Source organism: Anoplopoma fimbria, chromosome 23 (assembly GCF_027596085.1).
Source record: "Anoplopoma fimbria isolate UVic2021 breed Golden Eagle Sablefish chromosome 23, Afim_UVic_2022, whole genome shotgun sequence".
NCBI lineage: Eukaryota > Metazoa > Chordata > Actinopteri > Perciformes > Anoplopomatidae > Anoplopoma > Anoplopoma fimbria.
In genome coordinates this window covers 4,447,674-4,462,378 of record NC_072471.1, presented here as the reverse complement: position 1 = coordinate 4,462,378, position 14,705 = coordinate 4,447,674, and the positions used below count along the sequence as shown (strand labels likewise).

Sequence of the window (14,705 nt, the reverse complement as noted above, 5' to 3'; positions counted from 1 at the left end):
CCAATCAGCTTTAAGTACACAACAATGGGAGCGCTCAACTTAAAAAGAAGTATTTATCTACTCCATTAATGTTTTATAGTTTCATGGCAGAATTCTTTAAAGTGTTATTTTGGATGAATTATACTTTATAGCTTGACAAAATTAAAATATATTGGCGGTGTGGTTTAGATGTTTTCATTCAAGTTGCGCGGATCCCCCCCTAACATTTGTCCTAAATGGTACAGTCCATGTCGTACCCGGAAGCAGCGTGGAAACACCTCAAAGGCGCGCAGCATTTGATTCAAGGGAAATAAAGTGTAAATAAAGTGGAAACGTGGATCAGTCTATGCTGATTTTTGAATCGCAATAGTCTCCCATAACGCATAGGTAAGTATTAAGTGTTAAAACGAGCAATATGCATATTTGTTTGGCATAAACATTCTTCATTTTAGCATTCACGTTGTAGCTTCTCTACTCTTAGCAACATGAGCAAGGGAGCTGTCATTCTCTGTCCTCTCTTCTTCTGATGTATCACAGTTGAAGCTCCTGGTCTGAAACCAGCGTTCCCAGGACACCCAGCATGCAGGAGGACTCCAGCCGCAGTCCCAGTTACACTGTGACATGTGAGGACTATGTTCATGTGGTTGAGTTCAGTCCTTTCAGCTCTGGTACCCCTGCCTCTCTCCTGGCCTATGGTGGGAACCAGTATGTGGTGGTGGGCACCTGCCAATTCCAGGTGAGAGTTGCAGCTTCACACAACCTGGTATACATTATTACATTACATTACATTTACATTTACATTACATTACAGTCATTTAGCAGACGCTTTTATCCAAAGCGACTTACAATAAGTGTATTCAACATAGGTATTCAAGAGAACTACTAGTCACCAGAAGTCATAAGTGCATCTCCTTTCTTAAACAAGCATCTAAGAGCATAAACCAGAGCAAAAGTACAGAAACAAACTAATAGGAATACAATAAGTGCAACAAACTAATATGAATACAATAAGTGCAACAAATTAATATGAATACAATAAGTGCAACAATATGAATACAATAAGTGCAACAAATAAGTGCTAATATGCAATACAATAAGTGCAGAAACAAACTAATATGAATACAATAAGTGCAACAAACTAATATGAATACAATAAGTGCAACAAACTAATATGAATACAATAAGTGCAACAAACTAATATGAATACAATAAGTGCAGAAACAAACTAATATGAATACAATAAGTGCAACAAACTAATATGAATACAATAAGTGCAACAAACTAATATGAATACAATAAGTGCAACAAACTAATATGAATACAATAAGTGCAACAAACTAATATGAATACAATAAGTGCAACAAACTAATATGAATACAATAAGTGCAACAAACTAATATGAATACAATAAGTGCAACAAACTAATATGAATACAATAAGTGCAACACACTAATATGAAGTGGAAGGCTCAGGGTAGTACTTCTTGAAGAGGTGAGTTTTCAGCCTGCGCCGAAAGATGGGCAGCGACTCTGTTGTCCTGACGTCAGTGGGGAGTTCATTCCACCACTGAGGGGCCAGGACAGAAAAAAGCTGTGACCGGGTGGATCGGCAGGGGTGTAGGGCTTGACCACGGCCTGGAGATAGGAAGGAGCTGTTCCTTTCACTGCCCTGTAGGCTAGCACCAGAGTCTTAAACTGGATGCGAGCTCTTACAGGGAGCCAGTGTATACCAAGCATAATGCCCAGTGTGCTCTTTTCTGAATACATACTTATTCCCACAGGAGGAGGATATGGAGATCGAGGGGGTTGCGTTCAATGTACTTCGAGCTTTTCATCATGAATTGCGTGTTGATGCTCTCGCCTGGAGCCCAGAGTCTCGGCTGGACAGGATACCCACGATCAGGTACTCCTACTTTGTTTCCAGCATTTTTTGGTGTGGTGATATGATGTCCCCACAATGTTGCATGGTGCAGTAAAGTATGGTGGCAGTGTGTCTGTCTTGTCTGCCTCAGCACTAAAGAGAAGTCTGGCTTCACACATTATTATTCTGGTTCTGGCTTGCTTGTATATCAATCGTCTTCGGCGGTGCCAAGCACAGGATGCAGCGACATTGCCCTTGCAAAATAGATAGCGGAACCCAAAGTCTACATCTGTGGAGTCAGACTTGTCGTTAATTGATTGTGAACTCCTTCCTGCATACAATTCATCAGCATCAAATTGCAATGTATGCACATAAAATGGATTCACTGTAAAAAACGCAAATTAGTTCAGTATGTTACACTATACAAAACACATCACTACTTAACGGAAAATAGATACTAGCAAAGGTTTCTCATAACTCATTTTAAACACAGTTTAGTCCATGGTGAATGACCACAGTCATACTCAGTTGACAGAGTAGTTTAGTGTACAGTGAGGAAAGCAAAATCAGATGTGTGCTGTGTAGATTTTTGTATCTAGCTTTAAAACTTCAAGTTATTACTCGGAACTATCATTTTGTGGTGATTTTGGCGGTCCCTGTGGTCAAAATTGGCTGTCCTATAGCACCAGAGTCCCTTTTAGAAAGTACAACTATAAAGACATAGACAATCTTCTCCCTTATGGTCTTAATTTATGAAAGTTATTTAGAAACATCTGTATTAGTTTGAGACTGTTTCATAACCAGTTAAAGTTCCTCACAGTAACTTAAATAAAGAAGATAAAACTCCAAAATGGTAAAAAGGTTACTCAAAAACAAGTTTTGATTTTGTGTAGAAAACATTATCTATTTTCTTCAAAGTTAAAAGCTTCATAATTAAAGGTGCAGAATTTGAAATTAGGAGCATCAAAATAGCAGCAAAGACCCTTGTAATGTCAAGATAAAGTGGAGTAATGTCCACATGAGCAGATAATGAAATCCCTCTCTCTCTGTGTTTGTTGTTATCCGAGCGTCTCTGTGTTTTGTTTATGTAGATGGTCTGGCTACACACACTTTTAGTGCATGTGAGTCTCTGTGTATGTGCCCCACTGGTTAGCTTATCACTGCTGCTGCCTTGCACACATACAGCAGTTACAAAAAAATGTGGCTGGTTACTTTTATCCAATGCAACTTCCAATTTTACCCCCATGCAAATGCATCATTTGGGGGGGGCTCCATGTCTTGCTCAAGAACACTTAAATCAAACCAGCAACCCTACATTTGATGGTCATGCCCCTCTACCAGCTCAGCCGTCCATATATGATATGAAGTGGTTTGTGACATATTTGCTGAGTCATTAATCAGTTTAAAGTTTAATCTGCTACTATAATATATGTTTATGTTGGGATATCTGCAGCTCTAGTGCCTCTTGTTATTGAAGTGTCATACTTCACTCCAGCATCAGAACCCTGACGTCTGCGTCTTTAAACACAACCGTATGAATATTCACAAACACTCGTCTATTGAGCAGAACAAGAGGCAGTTGTAGAGAAAGCACAGCAGCAGTCACGCTGTGTGAAAGTAGTCATCACCGCCTCTCGCTGCCAGGATGTGAGCAAAGTTATTTCAGGTGGCCTCGGACAGGAGGGGAAGTAGCCTGACTGTAGATTGTTAGAAAGCAAGAGTTTCCTCCTAATTGGAGCGTCGGATGGGAAGGTCCCACAATCCCCCCGGAGGTGTTTAGGCTTTCTGTAATTGAAAAGGAAAAGCAGCGATAATTCCTGGCCTTCTGCGGTTTACTCCACAGGGCCCTCGAGCCAGCGCTGTGACGTGCGCACATGTTATTGCGCTGATGACTGCCCACTCGGGTTCCATCCCTCCCTTCGATCTGCACGTAGCCGTGCCTTCCAGGAAAAGTACAGCGTTCTCACGGGCTTCACTCAAGTAGGGGCCCAAAGAGTGAGAGAGAGCGAGAGGGACGGGGGGGGGGGAGAGAGGGGGGATCGAGCTTCAGCGCTGCCACCATCTACCACGGTGGCTTGTAATGGGAAGATGGGAATAATAATGAATCCTACAAGGACCAGACACAACCACACATAACAACTAATTTCCAACAAATACACAAATGTTTTCGTTACCGTCAGAAAGAAGCATTATGGAAAAAAGAAACATGTGATTTCAGCATTTACGTTGCAATCTACAGACGCAATCCAACAAATCAGATTAAGCCCACCACTGTGCACTAAATATACCAATTTACTGCTCATTTAAGAATAAACAATGTGGCTGATTGCAAAGAAATAAGGGTTTACCCCATCTGACAAGTATCAGCGTTATTTAATCATATTTTTTGGTCACATGTTCCGACCAATCAAAATCCCTCTCAGAGCAGATTTGTTTAGCATACGTTCTAAAAATCAAGCTAACAAGGAGTGACGAAGAGCTGTTGTGGAAAGAAAATGTTACAAATGCTGATGTGGAACAGCAGCAGGGATTTTCCTTCCATCAGAATTGAGGTAAAAGGAGGGAGGATAAAAACCCTCACTGGCTTCCCACCCGTTCACCCTGCCAGCTGGGTTTGACGCCCGACCAAGGTCAAGTTTCAACTACTAGGATTAAAACCCTTTCTGAGGTGGTGGGCAAGAACTTTACACCTTCACTTACTGTGTGACCCAACTATTATTTTAAGATGTATTCAAAAAAATGTACATTCATATTTCCCAAGCAAGATATAACGTGTTAAAAAGTGAGCTTAAAGAGTTCTGCTAGGCTGATTTGTGAACTTCGGACAGAGCCAGGCTAGCTGTTTTCCCTGTCCAGTATTTATGCTAAGCTAACTAGCTGCTGGCTGTAGCTCCGAACATGAGAGTGGCAGCAATATTCTCCCCTAACGCTTATCGAGAAAGCGAAAAAGCATATTTCCCATAATGTTGAAATATTACATTTTATTATTGCAACGTGTGATTGCAGAAAACGTAACTATTATAAAGCCCATAGCTAACGTAACTTTTAATTTGCGATATTTATGGGGAAAAACAATGTGGAAGTCTTCAGAAGTCAAATATTTCCTCTCCTAGAAAAGTTTCACACGTGTCTCTTTGTTGAAGTGTCCTTTGCGGTGACATCACCATGAAAGGATAAACTCCTGTCTCTCATTTCTGTCTTGTGTTAAAACAATAATCTCGGTGCTCAACAATAACAAAACTGAAATGAACTGCTGCTGAGATTCAATGATTTATTTTTTCCTTTAGCAGTGACTTTAACTGTACAACACAAGATTGGTGGAGATCAATAAAGAAAATGGCTTTGACATTTAAAGTAAAAAAGAAAAAACAAGACAGAATGTGTTCCACTCTTTACTCCAAAGTACAACACTAATTTGCAGGGTTATATTAGGCCAATCCTAATATAATCTAATCTACTGCATCAGGAATACCCCGAAGCACGTTAAGGGTGTTTGTAGTGACATCATGCCAAGTCCATCTGTGCCTGCGACCCAAAATGTGTGAACCGCTGTCTGTTTATCCTGGTGATATCTGTGTGTTTTTCTTGTCATAAGTGAGTTAGTGTAATTGTGTGAATAATTGCAGGGCGCTGGTGTATACTACGGCTGATTAGAGGGAAAGTCCTCTGCCCGGCTCCGCACAGGTTCCTCAACAGAGACCTGTGCATGAATGGCGTGAGGGATCCTGTGTTGCTCCGTGTTTATCTTAGCTTGCAATTAGAATCTCCCTGGCAGCGTTTCTACTGATCACTGCCCAAGTTTCTACCACACACACACATACTCACGCTCTGATCCAGAGGTGTCAGTGCAGGCGGCTGCAGGAAGAGACGTCGTCTGTCATTTGGTCGGCACAGTCCGACTCTGTTTTGATGTTATCCCTCTTTTGTTTATTTTTACATCCTCCCTTTCTTTTCCCTTCTTTCCTCTCTCTCTTTTGCAGATTTTGCACCGCTGCAGCTGACAGAAAGCTACGCCTGCTGACTTCTGATCTCCAGGATAGGCATGAAGTCAAGGTAGTGCAACATCTGGAGCACATTGGCCAGAATTGAGCTTGTCAGTTGGCGTCAAACTTTCTCTGCTTAGCACTGACGTTTGGTACTTAGTGATACAGGAAATGTAGGCGTACACGCTGCAGCCTGTGTAGTAAGCTCAAGTTTGGTTAAAAAAAAAAAAAAAAAAAAAGCTAATTTAACAGTTTATTGATCTTCTGTATGATCTTTTTGTTTACATTTTGTTTTTCTATTTGGTTTCCTAGGTGATGGAGGGCCACACTAGCTACATTAACCATTTGGTGTTCGAGCCCACAGAGGGGAAACAAATTGCTTCCGTCAGTGATGACCACACTTGCAGGTCCAAACCGTTTTATTTCCATGTGTGTGTGTGTGTGTGTGTGTGTGTTCCCAGCTTCTGATTTTCAGTTCTGTTCTCTCTTAATGGTGCAGAAAGTCCTGACTGTGTTTCCACAGTGAAACACGATGCTAAGCACAACATGCTCCGGTGTGACTGTGCGTAAGCACAGAGCTGCTTTGTGGCTTTTCTAGCTAATTGGTTAAATATGGAAATCCAATTAGCTGCAGAAAAGATTTTCCTCTCGAAGGGGGACCTTTAACAGGGTCCCCAAATTTTCCTTTTTCAATTAATGCTAGAGGAGGGGAAAGAGTGTGTCAGTAGCCAGGGTCACATCAGGGACACCCTCCTCTTCATCAGCAGGCTGGTTCTGCTGCAACATGTAAAGATCTTTTGCCGTACTGGACCCTGTTCTAATATTTAATGGAAAGTATGTTTTATTTTTTTATACTTTAAGACCTGAACCAAAAGTTGCACTGCAGGTGAAGACTATTTTCATGACCAATATATCTGCTGATTGTTTTGTCAGTTAAATCATTGTTAGAGAAAAATTAGAATTATTAATTAGAAAATCATGGAAAAATGTGCAGACTCTAAGGTGACATCTTCAAATGGCTTCTTCTGTCTAATCAACAGTCCACAATATTCAGTTTACAATGAAGCTAAACAGAGAAAAGCGGCATATAATCATATATATGGAACCAGAACAAACTTTAAGGATGAGATTTAGACAAAACTACTTTCAATCAACGAAACAAAACACATAATGTAATCCAAGATAGTTCTAGCTTTGCACATGTTGCCTAATCATAAACAACGGTAGCATCGACAGCCATGTAGCCACATCAGTGCCACCGGCTTGATGATTGTCCGTCCACAGCAGGCCGTCTGAGTCTCCTCCACTCCCGTCCACTCTCTCCTCTTCCCCCTGCCTCCGCTGACCGGCCAGAGAAAACAGGAGAGCGCTCCATCTGCTGAAAGATTTAAATTCTGTCATGTTGAGAAAATATGGGACGCGGGGCGGAACGAGGGATAGATCAAGTTAAACGGTAGAGGACCTTCCAGTCAGCCCACACAAACCGAGGCCCGATATGAGAGGAGGAAACTAGTCCCGCAGACGGACGGTGGGTGGGGGGGGGGGTGTTTGCCTGCATCTATATACTCCTGACCTCTCCATCACTCTGTTGGGTTTGGCAGCGGAGCCTCTACTATAAGTTTGCTTAGCTTTGTCATCACTGTCCCCTGCCGTTGTGGGAACTTCGGCTGTTGCCAACGTGCAACCTGACGCTGCAGCGTCTAGGCGGGGAACCGGACTCCACGCCCTCGGGGGAGTTTTGCGTTTGGTTCACGGAGTCTAAACAGCTCTTGATATCAGTGTAGACGGAGCCCGGTGGGTCTGTGGGGAAATGTGCCACCTAGAGGTCACAGGGGCTCTCTGCAGGATCCTGAGGGGATTTGGGGTTGAATGAGTTCGCAGATGAACTCAGGACGGAGCACACCTGCTGCTGCTGCATCATGTATGTGGTTTAAAGCATCTTGTCCTGTTCTCAGTGATAATCTGGTGTGTTTTTTTCTTTCTTTCTTTCTTGATCCCTTATGTTGTGTAAGGGAGACATATTAAAACAGCTTGATTTCTCAGCTATGCCTTTGACCTGAAGAAACCCTGCAGTCACATCAGATGAGCTCAAGTCACCCTCAATAGATTATGAACTGGATGAAATTTTAAACCATTGGTTATAAAACGTAGATACTTTTTCATACAGTAAAATTGTCAATGTTTGTTGTTGTATAAGAAGCTGGATGTCTCAGACATTTCTTCCAGCGATGTTTCAACTCTTAAGCTATTACTTTTTTACCAAGCATCGTCTATTTCATCCATTATTCTTCACTATTAGCGATCTGGTTTAGCCATTTTCTATGTATTTCAAGGATCTAACAATTACTTCTAGCTATTTCAACTATTTAGCCATGCATGGTAGATTATCTTTTAGCTAACGTTTTTCAGTTTCAGCCTTAAAGGGTAACTTCAGTATTCTTAATCCTGTTTTTGTGTCTAAGTGACTAAAGAGGAGAGAAGATCTTTTCTAAATTGGTCAAGTATTGAGGGAGTTCACTGCAAATGGAAGCCACTAAATTGGCTGTAACAACGAGCCAGCCAATAAATATGTCAAATGATTTCAGTAACTTTAAAAAAAAAAAAAAAAGTAAAAGTCTGGGATTTTAAAAAGCAGATAATGCTATACCGTCAAAATGAAATGTTGACCTGCTGATGCAAACATCCCGACCAGAGCGACCCTGTGCCGCCCCGTGATGGGATCATATTGTCTGACTCTCCCAGTTCTCTCCCTCCAGAGAGCCACCTCTGATTATTTACTCTGCTCTCTACAATAAATCAGATCACTGCAGCGCTAACGGCATTTCCCCGTTTCCTCCACTTATGGGAAACATTGATAAAAACCGTAATGCTGCGGCCGCGCTGTTTTCTCACTTAGATAACACAATACAGGACTTCGGATGTCCTTTTCAACTCTGTTGTACATGGACGCCGAGTGTTATTGCTTGATGTAGTGTTGTAGTGCAATTACGCAGTGTTTTATCAGAGGCGGTCACGCGTGTTTTCGTGTCTCATGTCTTTCACCTCGTTTGGCGGAGGTTGTGTTTTTTTGGGGAGCCGGTGCGCGCCGTTTGAAGGGCAGAGTGGTTGACCACACTTTGGCCGCTGGTGGTGTAGCGTGCAACTGAGCTCTGCTTGGCTAGTGGTCTGAAAGAATGGGGTTTAGTCGTTGTTTTCCTGGTGTGGTCTGGGTTTTTTTCTTTTTTCCCCCCTCAGCCTCACTCATGGCTGAGTCTGCACATGGGCAAAGGAAAGAAGCCCAGAGTTTCGCCCGGAGGCTCTGTCCTGCTGCAGGGGAGATGAGGCAGGAAAAAGTTGAGTGTTTACTGAGGTCTTCATCTGAGACGGGGCATATCCTCCTCTCCACCGCACCGCCGAGGACATCAATCTCTCCGACAACACACTTGACATTTAGATGGTCTTTGGAGGTACTGTTTGGGCTTTATTAGATGATGTCTCCTGCATGACCTCATCAGTCAGCGCCTTCCCATGCTTCACAAGCGTTTGCCTTATATTCCCAGAAACACTTGCAGCCCGCCCTCCACCCACCACCCCTGCGCCCCCTCCGTCCCCACCTTCTCTTCTCGTTCGGGGATCGTTCTGATGTGGTTGACCATAGATCCAGGTCTCGAGATTCCAGTTCTCCCCATCCAAGTGATTCATTCCATCCGTGGTCTCTCTCAGCTGCTTTTGCCATCACATGCTTATTACGCTTTAGAATCGGCTATTATTTAAATGAAGATTGGTCGTAATCGTCAACAAGAGCTCTGATTCTTGGTCAGCCTTTGCTGTTTCATTTGCACGAAGCAGGATGCTGTTCAACTTCTCTCCACTGCTCTTCTTCAGCTGACCCTCTCTGTATTACAGAAAATGAATGGCAGCGGGCCGCCCACAGCGAAACATTTGCTGTAATGTGAGTGGAGCGTAACGCACCCTCTGGCCAAGGGCGATGTCCCCCCCTCCTCCCCTCTCCTCCTCCTCCTGCCCCTGCTATCATAGCTCAATGTAATGAGAGGTTGGCGTTTCTCCCTGAAAGAGGAGTCCAGCGTGAGTCTGTCTGTCTTCACAGCTCAGGGGCCCCAGATCTGAGAAAAGAGACCCTTTTCCCTGGAAAAGCACAAAGAACCCTGCACATCACTTACGCACAACAAGCAGAAGTTAGATCAATTATGAGCAAACATGAAGTTGGATGAAAACATGTCGTTCATCATTGCCCACAATGTGCGCCATAAAAACCTCAAAGTCATGTGGCTTGTGTTGAAAAGTTGAGCTTGAATTCAGTCAAAAGAGCAACAGAGGAAAAAAAACGCAGACGAATATTTTGGCATAATGTAATGAGGAAACTTTCGAGGCTTTATGCGGGTTACATTTAGGCCATCTAGATAATGAACTAAGTCACACCAGCACCACAAAGAAAAATAAATCTTGGGAAGGTAAACTCTCTTCAGATATTATGTAAGCCTCTAAAATGCCGAGGCTTTTTTTAGAACTTCTCTTAAACCCCATCTTTGTTGTTAATTAAGAGGTAGTGGATTTGAGGCCAAGGGCGGTTCACACATCAGGTCCAATCAATCCGTAGCATCACTAATGAGAACTGATTAAAAGTCCTGTGTTTGTTATCCCGATTCACAATAACCGGAGAGCTAGAGGAATGTTTGCAAAGATATTTCACTTTGGGTTCATATAGTCACACTTATAAAAGTTAAAAGTTTGCAAACATAGCATTTGTACAAAAACACTAAAAGCACACTCTCATCTGTTATATTTTAATGCTCGTCGTTATTCATCTCTTCAGGGTGTGGGACCTGGACGGAAATGAAAGCTCTACTCTCAGACTTCGTTCTCCTGGGATCAGTGTGTGCTGGCACCCAGAGGAAGCCTTTAAGGTAGGAGGGTACATGCTCGTATTCTGGGGTCAAACGCTTGAGTTTAGGGCTGCAACTAACAGGTCATTATCGAGATTAGGCAATGTTGTCTATAAAAATGTCAGAAAATCCCAGAAGATTTCAGTTAAATGTGATGAGAAGCATAAAATCTCCATACTTAAGGGAATGAAAGCTGTATTTTCTGCCATTTTTGCATGAAAAATGTCTTTAACTATTTATCGATGATCAAAAAAGATTGTGATTACATTCGATAGACTAATTCAAGTCGACCTGCAACGGTTATTTGTCTAAATGCATCACATACCTACTGTTCCAATCACATAGTCGGGTGTGACTGAAACGTATTCAGAGGGTAACTTTTAGTGTCTCGTCGTCTAAAGTTCAATCGGCCATTAGATGACCAGCGAGGTGATTTTGAGTCCTTATTGCAATCTAACAAAGCTGATGATTTCATGAAGTCAAATGAGCCCAATTAAGATTCTGCCCAAATATAAAATGTAAATTGTGTTGTGAAATATCCTCCAATGAAACATTTTCTAGTAGTTGCTTGTCCTAAATGCTCAAAATATACCAGCGATCAGTGTGTAAAACTCACACACGTCTTTTTTTTGTCCAGCTGCTGAGTCCAAATAATGACGTAATATCTGTTTCACAAGGTTTTTCTTTACTTAATTTAGCAGCAATGATAATTGTTCAAATGGGGATAACGGCACACTGTTTTTATAGTCAATCTCCTCTTGAAGGCAGTCATGGTGTTACAGTCGTTTTTAAGAACTAGACAGAATAGTTCAAGCCCCGCCTACTCTTCCACCTCTGCACACCTGGAAAAGTTACAGAAATCGTCGATGGCTTCCGGCGTTGAGAGGGAAAAGAGTTTTTCAGATGCTCTTAAGCCACCTGACATGCTCTCAGGTTGAAGCATACTGACTCTTTAATGCGTTAATGGAGTGCAACCTGTTCAGGATGTTTCCCTTATCTCCACTATTGCATGCTGGGAAAGACTCTGTATGACCCTGACAGAGAATAAATAGGTATTGAAACGGATGAACAGTAAGATGAATGTAAATAAGTTAAAATAAGATGGAACATTATTTACTTTGAAGAAATTGTTGTGCAGCAGATGAAGTGCAAGGAAAGTGTGTAAAATATGAATCAAGGTACAATTATAAAAATAACAATATAAAAATTACAAAAAAGATGAGTTGTAAATAGGTATGCATGGCAATATCAAAACTCAGGTATTGTATACGGTGTTTTCAAAATGTTCAGTGATTATGTCCATGATGTTGCACATTAAAGAGCCGTAATTCAGATCAGAGCTGACTGATTCAGGAGACGCACACAGAATTATTAATATTATTTCAAATGACCCGTCTGTCCTCTCCAGTTGATGGTGGCAGAGAAGAAAGGAACGATTCGCTTCTACGACCTGGTTACCCAGCAGGCCATTCTGTCGCTGGACTGCGGTCAGTCGCCTCTCATGTCGGCCGACTGGTGCCTCACAAACACGATCAAAGTCGGCGCTGTGGCGGGAAACGACTGGCTCATCTGGGACATAACTCGCTCCAGGTAAACAGGGGAGCGTGGGTAATCAGATATTGATGATGTAATGGTTTTTGGATGATGAAGCTCAATAGAATGGAATGTCTTTTAAACCTTTTTTTATTGTTTGTTTTGCAGTTACCCACAGGAAAAAAGACCAGCCCACATAGACAAAGCACGGTTATTCAAGTAAGAAACATTTCTCTTTTGGTCCATTTAGAGTCAAATAGACCATAAAGCAGAGTTTTCTTTAGGGCGGGACTACGCTGTGATTGACAGGTCGCTACAGCGTCATTGTCCGGTCCTTGTTTTGTTTTTTTACAGCTTTAACCCGTTTACAGTTTGTTTTCTGTTCATGAAAGTTAATTATAACATTCTTTTGCACCTAAACTTGTCTTAATCAGTGTTCGGTTGCACTTGTCCATTCTGGTTGCAAAAAGCAAAGATGGCGACGACCAAAATGCCGAACTCAATGCTCCTTCTACTTTTTATTTATGCTCTATGATTTTTGGACATAAGGCAATAATTCATATGCTTATTACTGACATTTCACACAAATGTCTTATAGGATAAAGTGATTACGTTTTTGGACAGATATGGATGTAAACTGCAACTTCACTAGCTGGTTGAGGCATGCAAGAGCAATGCAGTAATTCTGTTTTTTACCTGTTGTAAGGCTTAATGTAATTTGTCACCCAAATTCTTTTTTTTACCAAGAAACACATATTTGTTGAATCTGGATTTTATGTCCCCATGCACCCAAAACTCGCAGATTCGGGATCTTAAGTTTTGGAAGCTGAAGTCATGGCGATTTTATCATTTTCATATGGATTTATATTGATTGTCGGCTGTTTTTAATGCACAAAAAATGACCAGTAAAATTCCGAATACCAATTTTTTTCAATGTAGTTTAAATGTTTGATGACATTTACACCTTGCTCTTCTCCTCAGATGGTCACGAGCCAACGAAAACCTCTTTGCCACGACTGGATGTCCGGGAAAAATCTCTAGTCAGTTACTCATCCACCATCTTGGCCACCCACAGGTGAGCGGGGATCCTTTACCACGTTTTTTTTTTAATGTTCTCCACATCTCCTGTCTCATATCACATCCTGATGTCGTTACAGCCGGTGATGATCGGATCTGCCGCAGTGGGATCGGGTCTCAGTTGGCACCGGACGCTCCCGCTCTGCGTGATTGGCGGCGACAGGAAGCTTTGCTTTTGGATGACTGAAATGTAAACATCTGTACTGCACTTTTCATGGTTGGATGACGAACTCCAACTAAGTGTTTCTATTCTAGTAAATGTTCAATAAAATAAATATTTTTCTGAGTTTTTATGGAGTTTAATGGATATTGGCTGAACGCTTGAGCTTTGTTCTTTTTCATTTCTGCCAACGACTTCAGGTCAGCTACAGATAAACGGCGGGCCGGTTGGGTCTCTGCGAACAAGCTCGTTTTTCTTTTCTCTTAAGTGTAATTTACATCAGCTGTCTGTTATGTCCTGCCAAGAGAGCTGTTCTTCAAAGGAATGCACCGAGGCTTGAGCGCCAACTCTCTGCTTCACCAGTCAACATGATCACAGGACTACAGGTGTTCTCTCTCTCGACTGTTTCTCACTTTTCCTTACTATCAACGACAGACTGAATCATATCAATAATATATCTTTGTACGGACCGTTCCACCTGCTGTGGAGCGCAGAACATTCACAGGAAGGTCAGGATGAGGTAAAACGAGGAGGCCTGGCCGCGCTCCAGCTGTTTGACAAACCCTGCAGGGAGAGGTCGGGGCTTTGAGTGTAATCATAGGAAGAGCTTTGGGAACTAAGGGAGCCATTTCAGGTCAACTCCAACTCCACGGCATGCAATGTGAGCGCTCCATATGGATGCAGGGAGAGGAGGAGGAGGAGGAGGAGATGCGCATCACCTTAGCTTGGTGAGTAATTATCAACGCAGACCAAACATGGAAGACAAAGGATCATTTGGCAGGAACTTGTAATGCCCTCCAGCAAAAACAAGGCCTCATTGTACTGTCACAGGAACGCCACGTGTGAGAAACCACCGTCTCCGTTTTCAAAGCAGCCGTACGCCCGCTGAGCTGCAGAGGGCACTAATTTAATTAACTTGATCATGAATCGTTCTAGGTGACAGCCGATCACTTGTTTCCACAGATGTGCTCGATGTTCACGGCTGCAGCGTTGGATGGATGTGCGTTCACACTCCTGCGTCACACAGCCGTTTATTGTACTGTATTACTTAAACATGTCAGCTGAAACACCAGGTTTGGATCGCGCAGCAGCAACCTCTGCACGACAGAGCGTAGCGAGTCGAGGCCGTGGAGACCTCCACTCTTTCAAAAAACCCGGTTTCGTCAACCTCGTATATTTCTTGGACGGGGACGCGTTAACCGCCATCCGCAAAGCATAACATGCTACTGC

At 42.5% G+C, this 14,705-nt stretch overlaps 1 protein-coding gene across 1 annotated transcript; it reads left to right on the top strand.

Annotated features, from left to right (window-relative positions):
* The first annotated feature begins 160 nt into the window (after window positions 1-160).
* On the top strand, window positions 161-13,592 carry nup37 (nucleoporin 37). The gene is made up of 10 exons (XM_054624862.1): window positions 161-366; window positions 517-715; window positions 1,760-1,881; window positions 5,820-5,892; window positions 6,135-6,229; window positions 10,636-10,726; window positions 12,114-12,295; window positions 12,407-12,457; window positions 13,220-13,313; window positions 13,396-13,592. Exons 2-10 carry the CDS (start codon window positions 560-562, stop codon window positions 13,507-13,509), a joined length of 978 nt encoding a protein of 325 aa, XP_054480837.1. The 5' UTR covers window positions 161-366; window positions 517-559; the 3' UTR covers window positions 13,510-13,592.
* The last annotated feature ends 1,113 nt before the right edge of the window (window positions 13,593-14,705 follow it).